The 22,235-nt window shown below is 37.2% G+C and overlaps 1 protein-coding gene across 1 annotated transcript in view; it reads left to right on the top strand.

Annotated features, from left to right (window-relative positions):
- The window catches only part of DNAH3 (dynein, axonemal, heavy chain 3), a 67,765-nt gene extending 51,036 nt beyond the window's left edge, over positions 1 to 16,729 (top strand). Inside the window, exons 47-61 of the mRNA XM_009324791.1 lie at positions 607 to 1,273; positions 1,384 to 1,549; positions 1,887 to 2,103; positions 2,888 to 3,070; positions 3,973 to 4,171; positions 5,255 to 7,396; positions 8,337 to 8,562; positions 8,892 to 9,136; positions 10,589 to 10,705; positions 11,777 to 11,931; positions 12,718 to 12,885; positions 13,783 to 13,925; positions 14,511 to 14,715; positions 16,000 to 16,137; positions 16,320 to 16,729. Of these exons, the coding sequence (XP_009323066.1) occupies positions 607 to 1,273; positions 1,384 to 1,549; positions 1,887 to 2,103; positions 2,888 to 3,070; positions 3,973 to 4,171; positions 5,255 to 7,396; positions 8,337 to 8,562; positions 8,892 to 9,136; positions 10,589 to 10,705; positions 11,777 to 11,931; positions 12,718 to 12,885; positions 13,783 to 13,925; positions 14,511 to 14,715; positions 16,000 to 16,137; positions 16,320 to 16,673 (5,325 nt within the window). The 3' untranslated portion in view covers positions 16,674 to 16,729. The remainder of the gene's footprint in view (positions 1 to 606; positions 1,274 to 1,383; positions 1,550 to 1,886; positions 2,104 to 2,887; positions 3,071 to 3,972; positions 4,172 to 5,254; positions 7,397 to 8,336; positions 8,563 to 8,891; positions 9,137 to 10,588; positions 10,706 to 11,776; positions 11,932 to 12,717; positions 12,886 to 13,782; positions 13,926 to 14,510; positions 14,716 to 15,999; positions 16,138 to 16,319) is intronic.
- The last annotated feature ends 5,506 nt before the right edge of the window (positions 16,730 to 22,235 follow it).

Below are 22,235 nucleotides of genomic sequence, written 5' to 3'. Positions count from 1 at the left end.
GTATTTTCGGGTAATGTGCAGAGACCAAGAATGAGACTGATGTGTTTTCAGAACTACTTAGATATTGAGATTACATTAGTATTGGACACATTTTGAATTATTTTGATCAGTGCATTTAAAAAGCATGGATGGTCTTCTATTCAGTATTGAGTATTATACATATTCTTAGTCAATTTAATACAAATTACTTCATATCAGAATGATTCATAATTTCAAAAGGATTCTGTGTTGGTACAGAGAACTATCTGGAATAAATGTCTAACACAATATTTATCTGTGCTTTTGCTTAAGTTAGTATTTGGATGAGCCAATGGGAGTAGTTGGTACTTTTCTGAGAAGTCTTTTGGGAACTTGTCCTATATTTGACAGCAAAATCTCTGTGAAGTACGCATATGTGAAAACTTGCATGTCAGCCTACAGCATATTCCCCAGTTAGGTGGTTTTTTGTGGTTTTTTTTTTGCCAGACTGAGGTAATAACTAGAATAGCTGGAAAACAGTGCTTCCCACAGTATTATTATTACCATGTAGATAAGAATGATTATGACTTTAAGGAAAATAATTCTGTAGTAGTTTGAATTGTCTGTTGTTTCTTGTCTTACCTCTAGGTACTGAGTCATCTCTCACCTACTGGAAAAATCTCTGATGATAACATTCGCAGCCTGTTCTTTGGAGATTATTTGAAGCCAGACAGTAACGTGAAAGTGTATGATGAAATCACAGACTTAAAGCAGCTGACAACCGTGATGGAATACTACCTTGAGGAATACAACAATATCAGCAAAGCACCAATGTCTTTAGTCATGTTCAAGTTTGCTATTGAGCATATCTCAAGGATATGCAGGGTATTGAAACAGGATAATGGACATCTGTTGCTGGTGGGTGTTGGCGGAAGTGGTCGACAAAGTGCTACCAAGCTAGCCACCTACATGAATACCTTTGAACTCTTTCAAATTGAAATTACGAAGTCTTACGGAATCAATGAATGGAAAGAAGATGTTAAACGAGTCATGCTGAAAGCAGGTGTTGGTAACAAGAATGTGTCCTTTTTGTTCTGTGATAATCAAATAAAGGATGAAGCATTTGTAGAAGATATCAACATGCTTTTAAATACTGGTGATGTGCCTAATATCTTTGCAACAGATGAGAAAGCTGAAATTGTTGAGAAAATGCAAGGTGCAGCAAGGATGGAGAACAGGAAAATTGAAGCCACTCCCCTTGCTATGTACAATTTCTTTATTGAAAGGGTGAAGAAAAATTTGCATATTGTCTTAGGTCTGTATACCACATGTTATTTCTTAGAATGTTTTTTCTTAGGCTTAGTTTTTTCTGCTTCCTAACTGCAAACAAACTTAGGTAACAATCATGATTTATTTTTTTTCTAGCCATGAGTCCTATTGGAGATGCATTTCGGAATCGATTACGGATGTTCCCTTCACTGATAAACTGCTGCACCATTGATTGGTTCCAAACCTGGCCTACAGATGCTTTGGAAATGGTTGCTAACAAGTTTTTAGAGGATGTTGAACTCAAAGATGACATTAGAAAAGAGTATGAGTTTATCTGTCAAGAAATACATGAAGCGAATGTTCATTCCCCTCCCTCTCGCGCCCCCAACATACTTGATAAGGAAACTGTCCTTATAAATGGACAAAGCTAAGCCAACTCTGGCATTTCAGTGCAAGTCAAAGATACCTAGATATATGTATCTGATGTTTCTGAAAATCAGGCCACTCTTCGAAAGGAGTTTAAAATACTTCTTTTAATGGGGAAAAACAATTCTGCCTTCACTAACACTAATATAATTTCATAAGCTTAGAGTAATTTCCTCATAATTAACATAAAGACAGATTGTATTTTCATAGTAATGTGGAAAAATCTTCTCTAGGGTTGTGTCAATGTGCAAATATTTCCAAGAAAGTGTGAGAGAGCTCTCCATCAGCTATTACACTACACTGCGAAGACACAACTATGTGACACCAACTTCATACCTAGAATTGATTCTTACCTTTAAGACTCTGCTGAATAGCAAAAGGCAAGAAGTTGACATGATGAGAACTCGTTATCTTATGGGACTTCAAAAACTTGACTTTGCATCTTCACAAGTAAGTTTCAGCTGAAAACACTGAATATGTGCCATATGCATACTTCACTATGGGGTCTGCATAAGCTGATTAAAACTTATAAAAATAAAACTTATTAAATTCCCTCTTCACTATATTCATGATGCTATTGATAATTTTCTATAGAAAGCCAGCAGGAAAAGTTAGATTACTGCTTAGTCATTTTAAGAAATTGTGGTATCTAAGTTCAGATTATAGCACTTAATAGAAAGCTAAATGAAATTGTTGGTACTCATTAAATGTTGAAGGAATAAACCTTACAAACTTCATTTTCTTAAAACCTTATATGGAGAATCGATGCCTCAGCATCCTAGTACCTATTACCCTTTTCAAAATAGGAGAGAAGTTGAAGAATATTGTAAGACAATAATAAATATTAATTCCAATTTCCTTCCAAGTTTCTTTTGGGTTTTGTTTTCCACCTGTGCACTAAAGGATTATTTGGGGTTCCATAAACTGAAACTGACTGTGAGGAAAAAAATACAATTAATCAATTTATTTCTCATTATTGAAATTAAGTGGATCATAAAAAAGCAAGCGTATTGCATGGATGATAAAAAAAATCCTTTTAAAAAATCTATTCAGTTAAATAAAACAGCTCTCAGTAAAAATAGGCTAGGGAACTATTTTAATAATTATTTAGATCAAATGTACCTTAGATTGTATTAATCTGGTGTCTTCTGATCTTTTTTTCTAAGACATCAGGATGTGGAATGCATGCAATATTCACACAAATTTCTTCTTGATTTCCTGTTATGTTCATCAGGTTGTAGAGATGCAGAAAGAACTGACTGCCCTTCAGCCTGAACTGATTCGAACTTCTGCAGAAATAGACAAAATGATGATCCAGATTGAAACAGAAACAACTGAAGCAGATGCAAAGAAGGAACTAGTGTCAGCAGATGAAAAAGAGGCTAATGAAGCAGCAGCTGTTGCTAAAGCTATTAAGGTAGTGTACAAGGGCTTGAGCCTGGAGCAGGATGGGTTCCAATTCTTTCCAAGTAAATGGGAGTTGTGATGATGTGTTAATGGTATGATCCAAGCTCTTAAAGCAACAACGTTGCAAGAGATGATGAATGAGATGTTCCTAATACAAACAAGGTAAACTTTGGCTGTTTGGAGTATGACTGTATCTCACAGTACTGCATAGCTTCCCTTTCTAGTTCACATCCCAAAAGCTGTATAGCTCTTATTTCTGTAGTAATATATTCTCCTTCTCAACGGATTAAGTAATGAGGTTATACTGTTTCCAGGCCCAAAGACAATTTGTTTACAGTTAGCTGAGGTAATTTGGCATAGGGCTGCATGGAGCCCTATTAGGCATAATCTAAGAGATATTGCCATAGCCAGAGGCCTGTAGCACAGAATTTCCCGTGGGAAGCTGCAGGATTCCTCAATATTTTTTTTTTGTAACTAGTTGGAAATGTCAGTGATAGATGAGATAGATAATTACTGAGATCTGAGTACATGATAAAGAATTTAAGCTACGCAGTATATATTTTTACCTGATCAGCACTGTAAGATTAGACTAAGAACAACTGTATCTAACCTGTATTTTAATTCTCCTTGTCAGACCAGAGAGACTTTGATCTTGAAAGCTTGTCTGGCTTTTTCAGCTATCAGTTCAGCTTAAGGAAGTTACTAATTTCTCTACAAACCTTCCCTCTTTAAACTGTGCAGACGAATTGTGAAAGTAGTTTTCTCTCCAAGAAACACAATGTTGTGAAGAGTCTTTTTATTAGGTACTTATAAGCAGAGCAGGTTCTCTGAGGCTGTGCTGGAGTGGGGTAATCAGGTTGCAGACCTGGTATTGTATGAAGGTTTATAGGCTTCTGCCCAATGTTTTAACAGGACGAATGTGAAGGAGACCTTGCTGAAGCCATGCCAGCTTTGGAGGCAGCACTTGCAGCTCTTGATACGCTGAATCCTTCAGACATCTCTCTTGTGAAATCCATGCAGAATCCACCTGCTCCTGTTAAGCTTGTCATGGAGAGTATCTGTGTCATGAAGGGAACTAAACCAGAGAGAAAGCCTGACCCAAGTGGCAGTGGTAATGATGCAGTATTTGTTATCCCTGCCCTAGGAATGCTTGGGGTACTGCTGTGTTGTACCAGTGAAGTGCTTCTGGCATGACTGCAGCCATGTGCACTAAAAGTGCATTTTGCTAGCAATGACTTAAAACTACACTGAATACCTAAGAGCTGCTTTTGCCATTGTAACGTATTGCATTTGCTTGACACTATTGTACAAGCTTTGTAAATATGATCCCAGTCACCAGCACAAAGTCATCTCTTCAACTTGCTTTGACCCAATCTTGAGATTTGCATTGCCTTGAGGAACTCTGGGAGCTGGAGATGTGCTGTGCACCATTCACCTGTATTTTCCCCTCTAATCCCTGCTACCAAACTCTGAGTTATATTGGGAGACAGAATTGTAGCTATTCCCCTGCCATAGGTGATTACTCTAACAAGCTCTTTCTGTGTGGGTTATGTTGTTATTGTGGGATTGCACAGGATTTGTGAGGTAGGAAAGGAAAGAGATCTTTTTCTTTCACTTGTCTTCTACCTTATGCCCCCACAGTTCAACCCTTCATAATTGAAATAAGAATTCTATAAATGTCTTTCATCCAAAACTGTCTTCTGAATATCAGGCCACTCTTTGAAAGGAGTTTAAAATACTTCTTTTAATGGGGAAAAACAATTCTGCCTTCACTAACACTAACATAATTTCATAAGCTTAGAGTAATTTCCTCATAATTAACATAAAGACAGATTGTCTTTTCATAGTAATGTGGAAAAATTCCTTCCTAGATTAGGAAGGAATGCTTTCACATAGTTACTGATTTATCTAATAAACTGTGCTAAGAAAGACTGCATAGCAATTTGTTTCCCTTATTTTGCTTGATTGATTTAGAATTAATATGTAATTAATAAATATGACATCGGTTAGTGATGCTGAAGTTCCTGTCTGAATTTCTTTAGGCAATGACTTTCCCAAACTAGTTAACAGTGATTGCATAGTAAAATTCTGTTGCAAAATCATTGATGTTAATTCTTCATATTGTGTTTCAAGTATTTTTTTCAGTTTGAACGTGCATGTTTTAAGCCTGATTTTAGTATTTTTTGCAATATAGGTAAAATGCTAGAAGACTACTGGGGGCCATCTAGAAAAATTCTTGGAGATCTGAAATTCCTTGAGAGCTTAAAGATGTATGACAAGGATAATATTCCTCCCACTATAATGAAGAGAATTAGAGAGAGGTTTATTGATCATCCAGATTTTCAGCCAGCTGTCATAAAAAATGTATCATCTGCCTGTGAAGGACTATGCAAATGGGTGCGAGCCATGGAGGTATATGACCGTGTTGCAAAAGTGGTTGCCCCAAAGCGCGAGCGTTTGAGAGCTGCAGAAGGATTACTGGACATTCAAATGCAGAAGCTAAAAACAAAACAAGCAGAACTTAAGGAGGTAGTTGATCGCCTCCAAGCTTTGAATGATGAGTTTGACAACATGAATGACCGGAAGAGAGAATTAGAAAATAATATTGAACTCTGTTCCCAAAAGCTTGTGAGAGCTGAACAGCTAATTAGTGGTCTTGGTGGAGAGAAAGATAGGTGGACAGAAGCTGCACGATTATTAGGAATCCGGTACGTAGACCTTATAGGAGATGTGTTGTTATCATCAGGAACTGTGGCTTACTTGGGAGCCTTTACTGTAGATTACCGCCTAAAATGTCAAAAGCAATGGCAGGTCCTGTGCAATGAAAAGAACATACCGTGCTCCAGTGATTTTAGCTTAAGTAATACATTAGGGGATCCAGTCAAAATCCGTGCATGGCAGATTGCTGGATTGCCAATTGATTCTTTTTCTATTGACAATGGCATAATTGTTTCTAACTCAAGAAGATGGACTTTAATGATAGATCCTCAAAGGCAAGCTAACAAGTGGGTGAAAAATATGGAGAAAACTAACAGGCTGTCAGTTATCAAATTATCTGACACACATTATGTGAGGACATTAGAAAATGCTATTCAGCTTGGAACGCCAGTCTTGCTAGAAAATATTGATGAAGAACTAGATGCTTTCATAGAACCCATTTTATTAAAGCTAACATTCAAACAACAAGGAGTAGAATACATGAAATTAGGGGAAAATATAATTGAATATTCAAGAGATTTCAGGTTTTACATAACAACCCGCTTAAGAAATCCTCATTATCTTCCTGAAGTGGCTGTGAAAGTTTGTCTACTCAACTTCATGATTACACCTTTGGGTCTTCAGGACCAACTTCTTGGAATTGTAGCTGCAGAGGAAAAGCCTGAGCTAGAAGAAAGGAAAAATAAACTGATTGTAGAAAGCGCAGCCAACAAGAAACAACTAAAGGAAACAGAAGATAAAATCCTGGAGATCCTTTCCAATTCAGAAGGAAACATCTTAGAAGATGAAACAGCAATTAATATTTTGTCTTCATCCAAACAGTTATCTGAAGAAATCTCTGAAAAGCAAAAAATTGCCTCTGTAACTGAGATGCAAATAGATTCTACTCGAATGGGGTATAAGCCAGTTGCTATTCATTCAGCTGTTGTCTTCTTCTGCATCTCTGATCTGGCAAACATTGAACCTATGTACCAGTACTCATTGATTTGGTTCATTAACTTGTATGTTCAATCTATTGCTAAAAGCAAAGAGAGTGAAGATCTAGAAGAGAGAGTTAAAAATATAACCAAACATTTCACAATAAGCATCTATAATAATGTCTGTCGTTCACTGTTTGAAAAGGATAAGCTGTTATTCTCCTTCCTTCTGACAGTAGGCATTATGAAGGGAAAAGACCAAATAGATGATGAGGTTTGGCGTTTCCTACTAACAGGAGGTGTTGCTCTTGATAATCCTCACCCCAATCCAGCACCAGATTGGCTATCTGACAAATCGTGGGCTGAGCTCGTACGTGCATCTAGTCTGACAAACCTCCATGGACTAATGGAACATGTAAGAGAGAATTTTTTGAAGTGGAAACTAATATATGACTCTGTAAGACCCCATGAAGAAGCCTTCCCAGATGCGTGGAGCACACTGGTCGGGTTAGATCGCATGGTTATCCTCAGATGTTTGAGACCTGACAAAATTATTCCGGCAGTGCAGGAGTTCATTGTGGAAAATATGGGAAGAACATTTATTGAACCACCGACTTTTGATCTTGGAAGAAGTTACAGTGATTCAAATTGTTGTGCCCCTTTGATTTTTGTATTATCACCAGGTGCTGATCCTATGGCAGGTGAGATTGGTATTAATAAATCTTTTTGTATCTGGTTAAATGCCACTGAGTGTGAGTAAACTGATAGCAGTGTCAGCCCCTTCATTTGATCTTTAAAGTATCTTCAAAGTACAATACAGCAATGATGGAATATCAAACATTTGCATCTGCCCATATATATACAATGATAGTAGAATTGCTAGAGGGTGGAATGAAGGTAGTGGTGATGAAATGTCTAGGTCTCTGAGCAGCAATTTAGGGATCTAACAGCTTGGAACATCCAGACCAGTTTATAATTTATGCTTGCGTTACAATTCTTTCAGTGGGTGTTTGGGCCTTGCCCCAGTCTTTGTTACAACTCCTCCTCCAGAAAGTTTCCTCCCTCTCGGTTACTAATTAAATGGTGTATATGACCACACTTAAAACCACATCTGTTAAATGTCCTTTAAAAAATAACCACCCACATTACTTTTAAACCTGGTTTTCTGCCAAAAGAATTGTAATATGGAGCCATACCATAAGGATGTATTTCCAGGAGGTACTGGTTTTGATGGCAAAGCTGGAGGGTTATTTTTAACCAGATCTAACCATCCAATTTACAGCTCAACCCCCATAAACAATTGTACCCATGCAACAGAGAGAGTAGAGAGCTGTAGTGCAGGCTGGAACTGAGCACTCAGGGCTAAAGAAGAGGACAGGCATTTAGCCTGGCTAGGTTTTTTTTTTTTTTAGTATTACATTATACACCTAAATTTTAGTATATACCTCAGAAACACAGTGATTGATACAGCATTTGATACTACTTGTGGGTTGTTGAGGTGGTTTTTTTCAATTGAGTAAAATATTTGTTGAGTTTTGCCCCTTTAATTACTTTTTACATTATAAAAATGATGAATATAACATAGATCTACTTTCTAATAGACTTTGTCTTTGTTTGCATGTGTGAAACTTGCCATCATAGGTTTGCTAAAATTTGCTGATGATGTTGGCATGGGAGGCGCAAGCATTCAAACTATTTCACTTGGACAGGGACAGGGCCCAATAGCAGCAAAAATGATTTATCAGGCTATTACTGATGGAACCTGGGTAGTGTTACAAAACTGCCATCTTGCAACTAGCTGGATGCCTGCTTTGGAAAAAATCTGCGAGGAAGTTATAGTGCCTGAGAATACCAATGATAAGTTCAGGTAAGAGTTTTAATATTTTGCTCTTTTTAATAGGAGTATTTCTTGTTTGCTGAAGACACTAGTAAAAAGAAGTGAAACTTCTTTTGTGTGAACAACTAAGTATAACATTCATACTGTTCATGTGCAGTGATAAAATAAAGATACCTAATTAGGATGTCATCTTTTCTACCTGTCCAATATAATCTACTTTATGCCGGCATTTTAGAACGAATTTAGATGTTATCATTCTAGTTAAGCAAGTAATAAAACTTGGTCTTCTGCAGATCAATATTGAGGATTTGTCAATATTGATGATTTTTTTATAATGTGCTTTTTAAAATTCTTTTCAGGTTGTGGTTAACTAGTTATCCATCAGAAAAGTTTCCTGTTAGTATCCTCCAGAATGGCATCAAAATGACGAATGAGCCTCCAAAAGGAGTTAGAGCGAACCTTCTCCGATCATACCTTAATGACCCCATCTCCGACCCTGTGTTCTTTAGCAGTTGCCAAAAGCCAGAAATGTGGCAAAAGCTGCTGTTTGGCCTTTGCTTTTTTCATGCTATTGTGCAGGAAAGGAGAAACTTTGGCCCACTGGGTAAGGATTAGATTATTTTGCAGGTTGTTTAAAAAAGATTAGTAGTTTTGGATTGCATTATTGGAGCCTCTCTGTAAAAATGCACTATTGTTGTTAGCAATATTACAAGAGTGCAATCTGTATTGCACAGAACACAATAAAGTTTAAAAGCTGTTATTTGCAGGGATTCTTATTGAGGCAAAGCTACTCTTGAAGCTACTAAAAGTGTTACCCTGGGGGAAAACTAGAAAGTACCAGTTTTCCAAGTCAATATATTATACAGTAGTTACATAAAATTATAGCTTACTAAATTATTAATTTATTCTTACTAACTACAGTAATTTATCAAATCTAGTTCCATTTTAAATTTTCATAATTAAAGATGTCTTCTTCAATTCTGCTTTTGTTATTTATGTGTATACTTTGTTTTAGCAAAGCTAATGCATGTGTTTACTCGGTGTGAAACTGAAATTTATGTAGCTGCAGTGTGTTGTTCATAACAGAGCAATGAAAAGATATGTATCAGTAAGATTTGTGGTTGAGCTTTTTCTATGATCTTAAAACACTTAGAAAACTATATAGAATTCTGAGGTTTTTCATAAAATGCAGAAATGTATGGAATTGTAGTTTCCATTTTTATAACTTAGACTCTCCATTTTTATAAGTTTAGACTCTCCATTGGTTTACATGAAGTTCTCGGCCTTCCATTCTGACTGAGTCTGCCTTTGTCATAACAGTAACTGTTATGAAATGTTATACTTTGAAAGCCACTGTCCTTATTTTAATAGGCAGCTGCTTGAATAAACACTAGACTGCCAGAATGAAGATACTAATTTATTGTTTTAAATTAAAAATATAATTTTTTTAAGTGACAAAGAGGTAATTTTCAAAAGCAACATCTACTGCTTAATGTGACCAGCTGTCTGGGGGAAGAAGGATAGTTGCAGCAATAGCCCTGTTTTTTGGTTTGCGCTAGGGGTATAGGTTTTCTGAAGGATTCTCTTATCTGATGTGTTCTCCTGGTTGCTTTTTATTGTACCATTACTCTGAATCTCATATACAAACAGCATTAATAGATGGGCAGATTGATTAAAAATTAAAATCAATCAATGAATTAAAACTCCTGTTCTCTTTGTCTCAGAGAGCAACAGATTAGCTGAAAGTACTGAGCAGGTCTGTGTTCTGCTTCAGGTAAAACATAATTTTTCAGGAGATAGGCGATGCCAAAATGCCTGTAGTTATGTTTTAATTATATAGAATGATGGTAATAGTGCCTTAGGATACAATATTGTAATGGAGTCATATTCTTCCTTGTGCAATAAACAGCCTGGTAAATTCCAGGGCTTCTAGCTACTCGCTGGCAGCTGTTATCTTCAGCTCTGTAGTAGCAGTATAGTACCAATACCATCATTTCCTGAGCATGGTTATCACTCAGTGCACCATTACCCTGTATATCTTTTCTGAATCAAACAGGTTGGAATATTCCATATGAGTTCAACGAATCTGACCTCAGAATCAGTATGCGACAGATCCAGATGTTTCTGAATGAATATGAAGAAATCCCATTTGAAGCTCTGACATATCTAACAGGTACAGGCATTGTACCCTCTAACATGCGTTGACTTTGCTAGGCACTTTCAGCTGGTACAGTGATAAACTGATGAATGCTTGACAAATGGAGTGGATTCCATTCAGGTTTACTTTTCTTGGCCTTCCACATACAGACAAGTTGGATCCCGAACCTTCAGATGTCATTGCTGTCTAGGCTCATACGTAGCTAGAAGAATTACTAATGGTCCAGCAAACCTCCTGGTCTTTGTTTCATATATGTCAAATAAAAACATCGATGGCCTCTGTTTCACCTTAGCTGATCAATATGATCCTGACACAGTAAGCATTGGCAGTTTACCGGAGGATGTGATAATACTCACCAGTTTAAAGCAGGAGGTGTTGACCTGTGTAAATAACTTGGTTGCTGTGGCTATTCAGTTCTCTTTCTCCAGAAAGATAGCTGCTTCTTGGCACCTCCTTTGGCAACCTTATAAAGATCATTCCTGATTTTTGCTAATATTATGATTAGCTTTATGAAAAAGAATTTAAGGAGTCAGGATTAAAGTAATAACTGTGAGCTTTTAGCTGTTTTCTGTACTTTATAACAGTGTAAACCTCTCCTCGTTGCTTGCCCATTACTTGCCCAACCCCTTCTGCACAGGGGTATTGCATATTTGTCATCCTTTGTTTTCTACTGTATACATACATAATCAAGTTAAGTTTGCATGAAAGGAACACGACAAGGATCAGCTATATAGCACTGTTCAGATTTTGACAGTTCTAAAAATTCTTACTAATGAGAATTTCAAGCAAAAGAGCTGTCATTTAAAACATGATATTATTTACTCTGGCATGAGTAGCAGTTTCTCAGACCAACTCATAGTGTTCCTTAAGCCTTTCATCATCAATACACAAAAATTTGGCCCATAGTTCCAAAGGTGTTAAAGTGCCTAATTTCCATTGAATCAATTGAAGTATAGAGCCTAAAAACTTTTGAAGATCTGGAGCTTCAGAACTTCAACTTACTGGAGCTATACATTATTGCAAAACAATTTTCATTTGTTCATTAACTTTCAATTTTTCATCCTGATTTTCTTTGTCCTTTCCCAGGGGAATGTAACTATGGAGGTAGAGTAACAGATGATAAAGACAGGCGTCTTCTCCTGTCCCTTCTTACCATAGTCTATAGCAAGGATATAGAACAGGACAAGTACATGCTTGCACCTGGAGATGACTACTACATACCACCACACGGTCCATATGAGGTGAGAAGATACCAGATGTAAATTCTCTCTGAGTTATTGGGAAAAACCTTATCTACACTGTACTTTGATATGCTGAATACAACAAACAGAAAAAAAAAACACCCATAAGATCACAAAGCCATGCCAGAATATATCTTATGTTTGAAATACAAATCTGGTACTTAAAATCTAACACACCCCAATAGAGATGTAGTGATCATACAATATTCTGATGTTTGTTGATGCAAAGAGCCACCCCGTGCAGGTTTCCAGTACAGTTCTGGAAAGCCAATAGGAGTCAGGCTTCAGGAATTTACAGCGTATTTCTGCACCCTCTTGCAACCACTTTTGCCTTGAAAGCAGTGATCAGGGTGAGGAGGTGAAATGGCAGGTATGTACTCAAGTTTCATCCCCTTTTTCCCTTCTACCAGCTGCAAAGAGATAACAAATGTGCTCAAATACCACCTATTTGTGTAGCCTGCAGTTATAGGGGTGATACATACGGCATGCTACCCTCTTCCGTGACTCCTACCAGTGCTCCTTGTGTATTTCTAACGTACATTCCTTTCTCTTGCTTTCTTTTGCTACTTACGTGAGGGTGGTAAGAACAATTCCTCAGTGAGTCTTTGAACCATTCAAAACTTTTATATTTATCTCTGTGGACTGAGTAAGTCAATTCCTGGATGCATTTAACTGGGAACTTAAGTGTTTCATTGTAAATGGGAAGGTTCTGTCCAAGTTGGGTTTACTGATTATTTATTAATATATCATTGCATGATTTCTGGTATCTAAATGTTTCTTTTACAGTCTTACATTGAATACCTACGAAGTTTACCAATTACAACACACCCTGAAGTGTTTGGACTTCATGAAAATGCAGACATCACCAAGGATAACCAGGAGACTAACCAGCTTTTCAGTGGAGTGCTCCTGACTTTGCCTAGAGAAGCAGGGGGAGGTGGCAAGTCCCCTCAGGTAACTGGGGAAGAAATATCAACTTGCACTCTGGAAAGGTACCCTTTCCTGTCATGCCTTAGGTCTCAGAGTAATCCAACACCTCTCATCACATGACTGTGGCATTGGGAGTAGATGTGAATGTCCTTGTAGAGAAGCAGACAGATTTGGCATAGAAGAACCTTTGAAGATGGAAGATACCCTAATGACTTTGAATTCAAATAGGTTAATACCACACAACCCCACCTGGCTGAGTAGAACATGCAGTTTGAATAGGAATGTTTCTTTCATATTTTGTGTTTTAAAAAAACAGTGAAGTGCTTCACTTCAGTCATGAATTATAGTTAGAGCACAGTTAACAATCACAGTTGGTAAAGCACCTCAAATCACATCCACCTCTAGGCAATTTTAAAGTATGACTTTTAATTCTGGTCTACAAATTCCAATGATGGAGGTTCATGCACTGGCCTGACTTCATCTTATTCTCTGATGTCTAATACGCTGTAAGTAAAACTTCTCTCGTGGCTGGGGTATTCATATGGTCTTCCCATCATTTTCCCCATGCTGCATACTTTGTCTTTTCCTTCATTGTGGCAGTAGTAGGATTATGCTTGTCTGCCCTGCTGCCTGTTTCCTTAGAAGTTGCCTAAAACCTTTTTGCAAATTAAACTGAAATTACTAACAAATTTAAAATTATGGAGAAGGGAAAAGGAACAAGCAGGCACATGCAGAGACAGACAGGGTGATGCACAAAGAAAGTAAGAGCATGTAAGCATTATTTCTTTAGGAAAATGGACAGAAATACCTATGTGGTTATACAGAAAAAATACGAAATGTATGGTGTTTTGTGGAATTTATTGAATAAAAATAGGTGAGAAAGGGGAAATTCCTCATTCACTGCAAACTTTGTGATTTCAGGAAACTGTTGAAGATTTGGCGCAGGACATCCTGTCCAAATTACCAAGTGGTTTTGACGTTCAAGAGGTTATGAAGGTATACCCAGTACTTTATGAAGAGTCCATGAATACAGTTCTTAGGCAAGAACTAATTCGATTTAACAGGTATGGCTTAGTGTTCTGTGTAGCAGTACTAATACTGAAATATGCTTGTGTTCATCAGTGCTAGCCACTCACAAGCCTTAAACAGTTATAAGCCTTTCACAATACATTGTTCTTAACATGATAGATTCTGCTTTGGATGAACCTTTTAAAAGGACTTGAAAGCTGCAGCTGACTACCTGAATATAGAAATAGTACCTATATTCCTGGAGCATGAACTTAAATCAGATTTGAGTTTGTTGTGTTGAGGTAGGACAGCCTACTTTATTCTTTTTAAGTCATACCCAGGCCCAAATATTCACAGTACACTACGTTAATTAGTGTTACAATCTTGAAAGCTCTTGTCACTTGATTTCCCTTATCTAGAATGGGAATTTTCACTGTCTTTCATTTCTCTGCATGTGGTTTTTTTTTTGTTTGCTTTTCTGAAGCTAAGTAAGAGTTTTGATAACTACAGGTGAGATAAGGGATTTCTATTGGGACATTTACCAGCTTTGATCGGCCCTTCATTCAAGCTGGACTCAGAGGTCTTTAGCCAGATAGTAAGAAGTAAATAACGAGATGACAATTTCTTTTTTTTATCTTAAGGCTCACTGAAGTTGTTCGGAGCAGCCTCACTAATTTAGGCAAAGCCATTAAAGGCCAAGTGTTGATGTCCTCTGAACTTGAAGATGTTTTCAACAGCATGCTAATGGGAAAAGTACCATCAATGTGGGCTGCCAAATCCTATCCATCGCTGAAGCCACTGGGAAGTTATGTGTCCGATCTCCTCTGTCGTTTGGCCTTCTTCCAGGTATGCTAAACTGAGACTGACAGGTCTAAGGACTCGGTAGTTGAAAGCTGAACGGGTAGAATGTGTATCAGTACTGTCCTCACTCAGCAGTACCCTTATAGCTCCAGATTGTGAACTACTTGCGCATACTCATGACCAAATATACTGCATTAACAGCATTGGAATTAGCTGGGCAATTGCTCAGCAGGGTGAGTTGGGAATATAATCCGTTGGTACTAATCCAGTGCTGCATTTGGTAGTTTCCATTTTTCTATTTCTAGAAGAGGCATTTTACTTTGCATTGATGCCTTAATGACTTCCCTGCTCAAAGGACGCTGAACCAGGTGTGAAAATGCTTTAGAAACAGTGCATAACAGGCACTATTACATTTTATATATGTGACTGTAAATCTCTTTCAAGTTTAATAAAAAGTGACACCACTTCCATGCACTTTTTGAACAAGCTATTTTATTCTTTATTCACCCTTCCATTATTTCCCTTGCACTCTTAGCGTGCTCTTTAAATTATTTAAAATTTCAGATGTACCTTAAATAGCTGAGGTACTGAGATGTAGTGGAACTCCATAAAAGTCAGAGGAGGAGAAAGCTAGAAAGAAGTGTGTGAAAGATTTGTATAAGCAGCAGAGTTTCCTGTTTGCTGGATCAGAGTACCATACGGGCTTCTTTTGACTCCAAATGGCTTAGAGTAGTGTGGGGACATTCTGCCCTTGCCTTGTTTTTCCTACTGCCTTTGATATCCAACAAAGATACTGGCCCAAGATCTCCTTGTTTGGCGCCTTTGTACTGGAATGATTTTCTCTACTGGGATCTGATGTGTTGGCTGTAGTGAGTGCCCTCACAGTGATGGGTGAAGGTACTATGTAAGAAAATTTGGCCTTTTTTCACGTTAGGAGATTGGTGTTTACAAGACTGTAAAAGAGGGTATATTGATAAAAGTGTCCAAATTCAATCATTTTTCTTTTTTTTGCTGGTTAGTATCTAGACTTACCAAAATATGCTTATGCTACTTTCTGAAATTTCTTTCTCAGTAGCACTGAGTTCTAGTTGTTTCAGAATGAGTGATTATTTTTGTTGTCATCATAAATAAATCACAAGTCACTTCTGTGATTTGTTGTCTCTGAAAAATATAGAACTAATGGTAGTATCCAGAAGGTCCCATCAAGGTTTAGATCTCATTGTGCTGTTTGAGTGTATCTGAAAAGACATCCCTTTTCTGGTGAATTGGCACAGTGAAGCCACAGAATTTTTTTTTTTCTTACATTTGTTTTTTTCTCTCCGTATTCAGGATTGGGTCATCAATGGGCTACCCACAGTCTTTTGGCTCTCAGGATTCTTCTTCACTCAGTCTTTTTTGACCGGTGTTTTACAAAACTATGCCAGAAAATACACCATCCCAATTGACCATATTGGATTTGAATTTGAGGTAAGAAAATGCAGAGGAATTTTGTTTTTCTTGAACAGCTTGAATCATGTTCTGGGGCAGCAAGGAATAGAGTTTGCAAATGAAAAGAAATTCTATTTAAAGGAGTAATTTCAGACTATCACTTATAGGATTTGATGTACTCCAGATAAAAATAAAATCAAGCAATGGTTTAATCATTCTAGGTGATGAAACAGGAGCACACGATGGAGAAAATGCCAGAAGATGGGGCTTATGTGAAAGGCCTTTTTTTGGAAGGTGCACGATGGGATAGAGAATCCTTGGTAATTGGAGAATCACTTCCAAAAATCCTTTATGATTCTTTGCCCATAATTTGGCTGAAACCTGGAGAAAGTTCCAGATTTCCTCATATGAACATCTATTCATGCCCTGTATACAAGACAAGTGCAAGAAGAGGTGTCTTATCCACTACTGGCCACTCAACCAACTATGTTCTCTCAATTGAACTCCCTTCAGACAAGCCCCAGAAACACTGGATAAATCGGGGTGTGGCAGCACTATGCCAGTTAGATGACTGAGAGTATGCAAGTCAAAACACTCACATTTTGTTATTAAAAGATATACTTTACTCCCCAATGGCTGCATTTGTTTTTTTATATCAGGATTTTTCTGACTTCAAAGCAGCTCTCAATTTCCTTTGGTTTTTTAGCTATTATCAAGAGCAAGAGTGAGTGAAAATAGAACACTACAAATGGAAACTTATTTCAAAGGCCTGGGCTTTATCTTGCAATAGATCAGAATGAACAGAACTCCCATCAAACTCTGTGCCACCCACATCATTACAAATCTTGTGAAATCCTAATATTACAACCTAGGTGCTATCATAAGGCTTTTTTTTTTTTTTTTAATGAAACTGGGCCCAAAGAGTTTTGCTGCTGATTTTAATGGGAATCTAATCCACAACTCTTGCAAATAGGACTCTGTGGATTTGCCTACCACTTCTGTGTCCCAGGAGTATGTAGGGCAAGGAGGGAAGAGATGAGAATAGTCTGTTGTCGACATGTAAAACCAATCCTCAGCTAGGATGAACTGCCAGAGCTGTATTATAAAACTATAGTAACTGACACTCCTTGAAGATGTGTCTCAGAATTTCCATGGAAAACTTCTAGACAGCACATGCATTGGGAGCCTGCCATTTTTCAGAGCAGTATGCTTGTCTCATAATTTTTTAACTTTTTTTATTTCAGTGTTATTTACTTACATATCCCAGGTGCCTGATAAATGGAGCTGTTTCCTTTCTCCCATAGTCTCATTTTACTTCCTTGTCTTGCCCTCTTGCATGTTGGACTAATAACCACCTGAATTTTGTCCTTGTTTAAGCCCTTTCATCAGAGGAGCTCAAAGTAGCTTGCAAACATTAATTAAAAATAAAATAGCCTGAACATCTTCAAAGAGCTGTGCAGTCATTAACTAATCCCCACAGCATGCCAAGAAGGTACTAAAGATGGATCATTAGACTTGTTGTGTACACAGTACAAGAGAAGCACAGAGATCAAGGCAAATACTTAAAAAAAACCAAACCACTGCATAAACATCCACTAATTTGGGGTCTTGTATTTTTTTTTCATTGCCCAAATTACAGCATTTTAATGACTTGCTCGAGGCCTCACAAAGTCAGAGATGCAGCTATAATTCAGCAATTCCCAGTATCCTGCTACAATCATTAAGTGATGCTGCTACAACTCATTAAATTATATGGTTCTTGTCATGGAGTTTATCTGTTGTGTTGTGCTTAGCTGTTACAGGTGAAAACACTGTTCATTATTGTTTTATTAACCACTGGTTTGTTTTATATAGATATTCATAAAATAGTAACTTTTAAGAACGATAACATACAGGTAAGCAAGAAGTGTTACAGGTATGTTGTACAGTGCTGCTCTGCACAAATATATACGTAGGTAATTAGTACAGTATCTTGGTGTACCATATGTACCATATTCGATGCCTCATTAACAGTACAGTATGCAGGCATTTGGTGCATCATTATTGTTACGTGGTGACTAGGGCAAAGATGTCAGGCCAGGACACTTAATGGATATTTCTTTTAATAAAGACAGAGATGTGCAGGTGTTTCAACTTACCGATAGGAAGAAACTACTCTTAACAATTTAGACTAAATGATATTTGGCACCTATAGCAAAAATAAAACTTGTTTATGAATGTTACAGCACAGTCATCCAAATTGACCACAATTTTTGAGAAGAGAATCATATTTCAGAAGATCTATAAATAAATCAAGATTAATTAAAATTGGTCCTTTAAAAAAAATTTCTTTTCTTAGGCTTCATGAGAGTAACACAGATATCTTGTACTTTTCATATAATTGAAATTAACTGAAATTTACTACATATTTTAAAAACCATTGTGGTAATTACCATATTTTTGAGTGGCTGCATCTAATTGTTGTTATCACATCAACAATTCAGGTCACTAATTAGGTCACTGTGGCATCAGAGATAACAAACCAGTCACGAGCCTCCTCTTATAGGTGCTTTGCATGCAGACCAAAGAGGCTGGACCTGGCTGTTAGATCCTTCCCTATAGATTGATCAGTTCAGTCGCTGCTCTCAAAAGGATCTTTCTATTTAGATTTGAGCTTATGCATGCAAGTCACTGGTGACAGCTTACCTGTCGCTGCTGAGGCACTGCTGAAAGGGAAGCTGGGGCAACAATAGAGTAATCGTTCTTAAAACACTAAAATGAAGAGAAGTTGAAATTTGAGGATTGAGTTTCTCCATCCTTCTTCAGATAATGCTAGTCTTGCGAACACAGTCCTCTAAATTAAGCCATTTTAAATTAAAAGCCAGATTCACTAGTATATGCTAGCTAAATTACATTTTATGGAGATAAATTACTTTTGAACTGTTGGAAAATGCTGTGGAATAGCTTGCCACGTGGGTTTCTCGTTAACGCCTTTTTGTGAACACTAATAGATAGTTTATTAAATGACACAGTTGGGGTTCTTGTAAATATGTAGTGGCTTTGCTACTACATTGTGTGCAGTGTCCTTGTTACTGTGTTGATTTTCTAAATGTTTCTTCTGTGTTAATGTTTAGATGTGAGATGAAGGCATCTCTTAGAATGTAATTAAAGATGTATTTTAAGCTTTTGTAGATGTGACCAAAATATATAGATAAGAGAGAAGTCTATAAAGGAGAGGTTCTGCCAGTTGCTATGCCCCCTTTGCCATGGATCGGGCATGGCTGAGTTGCTTTAGTTGATGATTACTGAAGTACGTGATTTCTTGAGCTGCCCTTACTGTTAGAGAAAAAGTAATGGAATTTACTGTTAAGGAATATCTGTCTTAGAGATGTTTTTCTGTGGTTCTTTGAAATGAGCTTCCCAACCTTATTTCCTGAGCATTGTCTAGACCTTCCTGAAGAATGATAAGCTGGCTCAGCATTAGAATTCACAACCTTTCTTGGCTGAGATGCATTAAAAAAAGAAAAAGGCAACTCAGCTGTTAGTTGGACATGATAAAAATGTGAAAAATTTTTGGACAAATGAAGTACCTTCTAATAGTAGTATTGGAATTCATGGTTTTACAGGTTTAGTATTTCCATTTCTTAATTAGAAACTCTCATTAAACGAACTACAGAAAACGCCCATAATTACTGCAAATCACAGATTCACAGCCTTGCTAATAACTCAAAGCAGATGGAAAAAAATGCAGTATACAGACATTACGGAGCAAGAGATACTTTTTTTCCTTAGAAATAGCAGAGACAGATTTTCAGCTAGTGATGCTGTAAGACAGATAGGGTTAGTACATTTTCTTAGAAGATAGAAACCTTTCTCTTATCTCATCTGTACAAAAATCCATTTCAGAAACAGAAAGTATTCTCTCTTTTGATTTTAACACTGTTGGGCTGTTAAAGGGCAAATTATACAATGGAAAAGCAAAAAAAGACAATACAAAGGCCCCAAATTCTTCTACTTATGAGTTCCTATAAGCTAGAATGTTTTGCCTAATAGGATTAGAAAAATTAGTGAAAGATGCAGGTCTCTCCTGCAGTTAGCATTCTTGAAAATTAATTTATAGTTATGATTGAATAAGTGACCTTTCTGTCTGTGGATAAAAGATGGATGTTACTGATACCATTTCTGATGGATACATAGTAGGGCCCCAAGAGAGTGAGGTCCAGGTTGCCTTATTTTCTCCAGATCTAAAAGGTATTAAAAGAACAAAGTTGTATTAGTAGGAAGATAGATCAGATAACCTAATCTGTCTTAACCTGTTTCAGTTCTGTGATACTTCCCTTGGAATAGATTGGGGCACTGCTGCAACTTAATGAGCGTTTCCTCACCCCTAGACAACACTGAGGGGGTACATTCAGTAAGCAGGTGCCAAGTCCACCTTCTTAAATGATGGTGTGCTTGCTAATGTTAGTGTTAAATTTGGTTTCATAAGCACATGGCTTCATAAATTACAACCTTACTAATGATGGAGTTAGGGACAGAATTTCCAGAGAGGAGGCGTTATTTAGATATTCAAGGCCAGATATCATGTCAACAAATTACTACTGCATTGCCTACCGGTTAGCTTGCAGGAGTTCATGCAACTGACTCAGGATTTTTATTTCTAAAGAATATAAAATTAATGTCATCTTTTTATTCTAAATTATTCTGAAGCACCTCCTGACTAGTGTGATAAATTGGAGACAGTATTTACTGGAAGAGGAGTAGAGAAAGTTAAGGAAGTACAGGACAGAGCGTAGACTGACTGATTGAATCCAGTGCATTACAGACTCTTGGGAACTCGGAGGCATTTTTGGACAACATCTTTTTGCAAGTAAAATCAATGTGTCGGAATGACATACTGCGCCATCATTGGGATACTTCTTGACAGAAGTTATACGGTCCTTGGAATTTGATACAATGAGTACCAGTTGAAACGTCTGCCTATCCACTGGACTGAGTTGCAGATGAAATTTTTTTATGAAACTCCCCAAAATGGTAGTTTGACCTCCAAAACCAAAGGACTCTATTTAAGGCAGATTCTCTTTTCCATACAGAGTTTAACTTAAGCTGTAAAAGAAGGGTTTTGCTCTCCAGACCTGACAAAAGAGCTGATCTAATCCCTCCTTTAGCTGAACAGCCTGAGGTTTTAACAAATTTCAGTCTTTGCCTTATGGTACTGGAAAGTAATGAGGATCAGGCACTAGTTAAGAATTTCTCAAACACTTATTTTGAAAAATTAATGGGCATTTAAAGCCTCTCAAATAATGTGATGCTGTTACTGCAGTTCAACTTACTGGCTTTTCAGTTAAGCAAGTGGATACTCATTTGAGTTACTTAAGGCTACGTGAGCCTTTTTAAAATTGCGTATTTAGATTTCCCTTCAGAATAAACTCAAACTCATATTGTTATTTCAGTTTGGTGTAAATCTTCTGGAATTTTAGGGATGTTCTTTTGAAATAATGTACGTCTTATGGTATGTGCTCAGGAAAGAGTTGTGACTATAATACATACAGTAAATTTAGACTGCTCATTTACATAGCTGTTTATTCACCTGATGAGTCACAGCATCAGTACCTTCATTAGTCACATGAATTTTAACAATTAAAAAGATTCAAATGGTAGTTTAATGACAAAGAATGAGCCTAAGCTTCCATTCAAAACCCTTGTCTCTGCACATTTTGGTTTGGCTCAGTTGACACATCTCTACACTGGTATATCAGAATGAGGATAGGAGAAGACTGTATTTGGACTTCTTTCAGTGAAGGATTAAGCAGTGTGTATAATCACATTATCTTTTACTGTCTTTATTCCATCCCCCTTTTCCTAGGCTACAGAAGTTTTGGTTTGTGTCTTCCTGGCAGCAGTAAATTTGCAAAGCTCCCACTGACAGGCAGAACAATGGCATTTTACATGTTACTTCCCACATGAGGTATTCCCAGGAAATAATTATATAGGAATAGATACCTTTGTGGACTGGAGCCATAAAGGGTAGTGAGAAATTGGGCTAGCCAGTACCTGTCACGCTGACTTGCTCTTCTCATTGTTTCCTTGTACTTTCTCACCCGCTTGTATTTTTTTTCGCTCTTACAAGTACATGCTGTCATTCTGTTCAGCACATG

This window comes from Pygoscelis adeliae, unplaced genomic scaffold, assembly GCF_000699105.1.
Source record: "Pygoscelis adeliae isolate BGI_AS28 unplaced genomic scaffold, ASM69910v1 Scaffold85, whole genome shotgun sequence".
Classification (NCBI taxonomy): domain Eukaryota; kingdom Metazoa; phylum Chordata; class Aves; order Sphenisciformes; family Spheniscidae; genus Pygoscelis; species Pygoscelis adeliae.
This window is presented reverse-complemented; position numbering and strand designations above follow the sequence as displayed.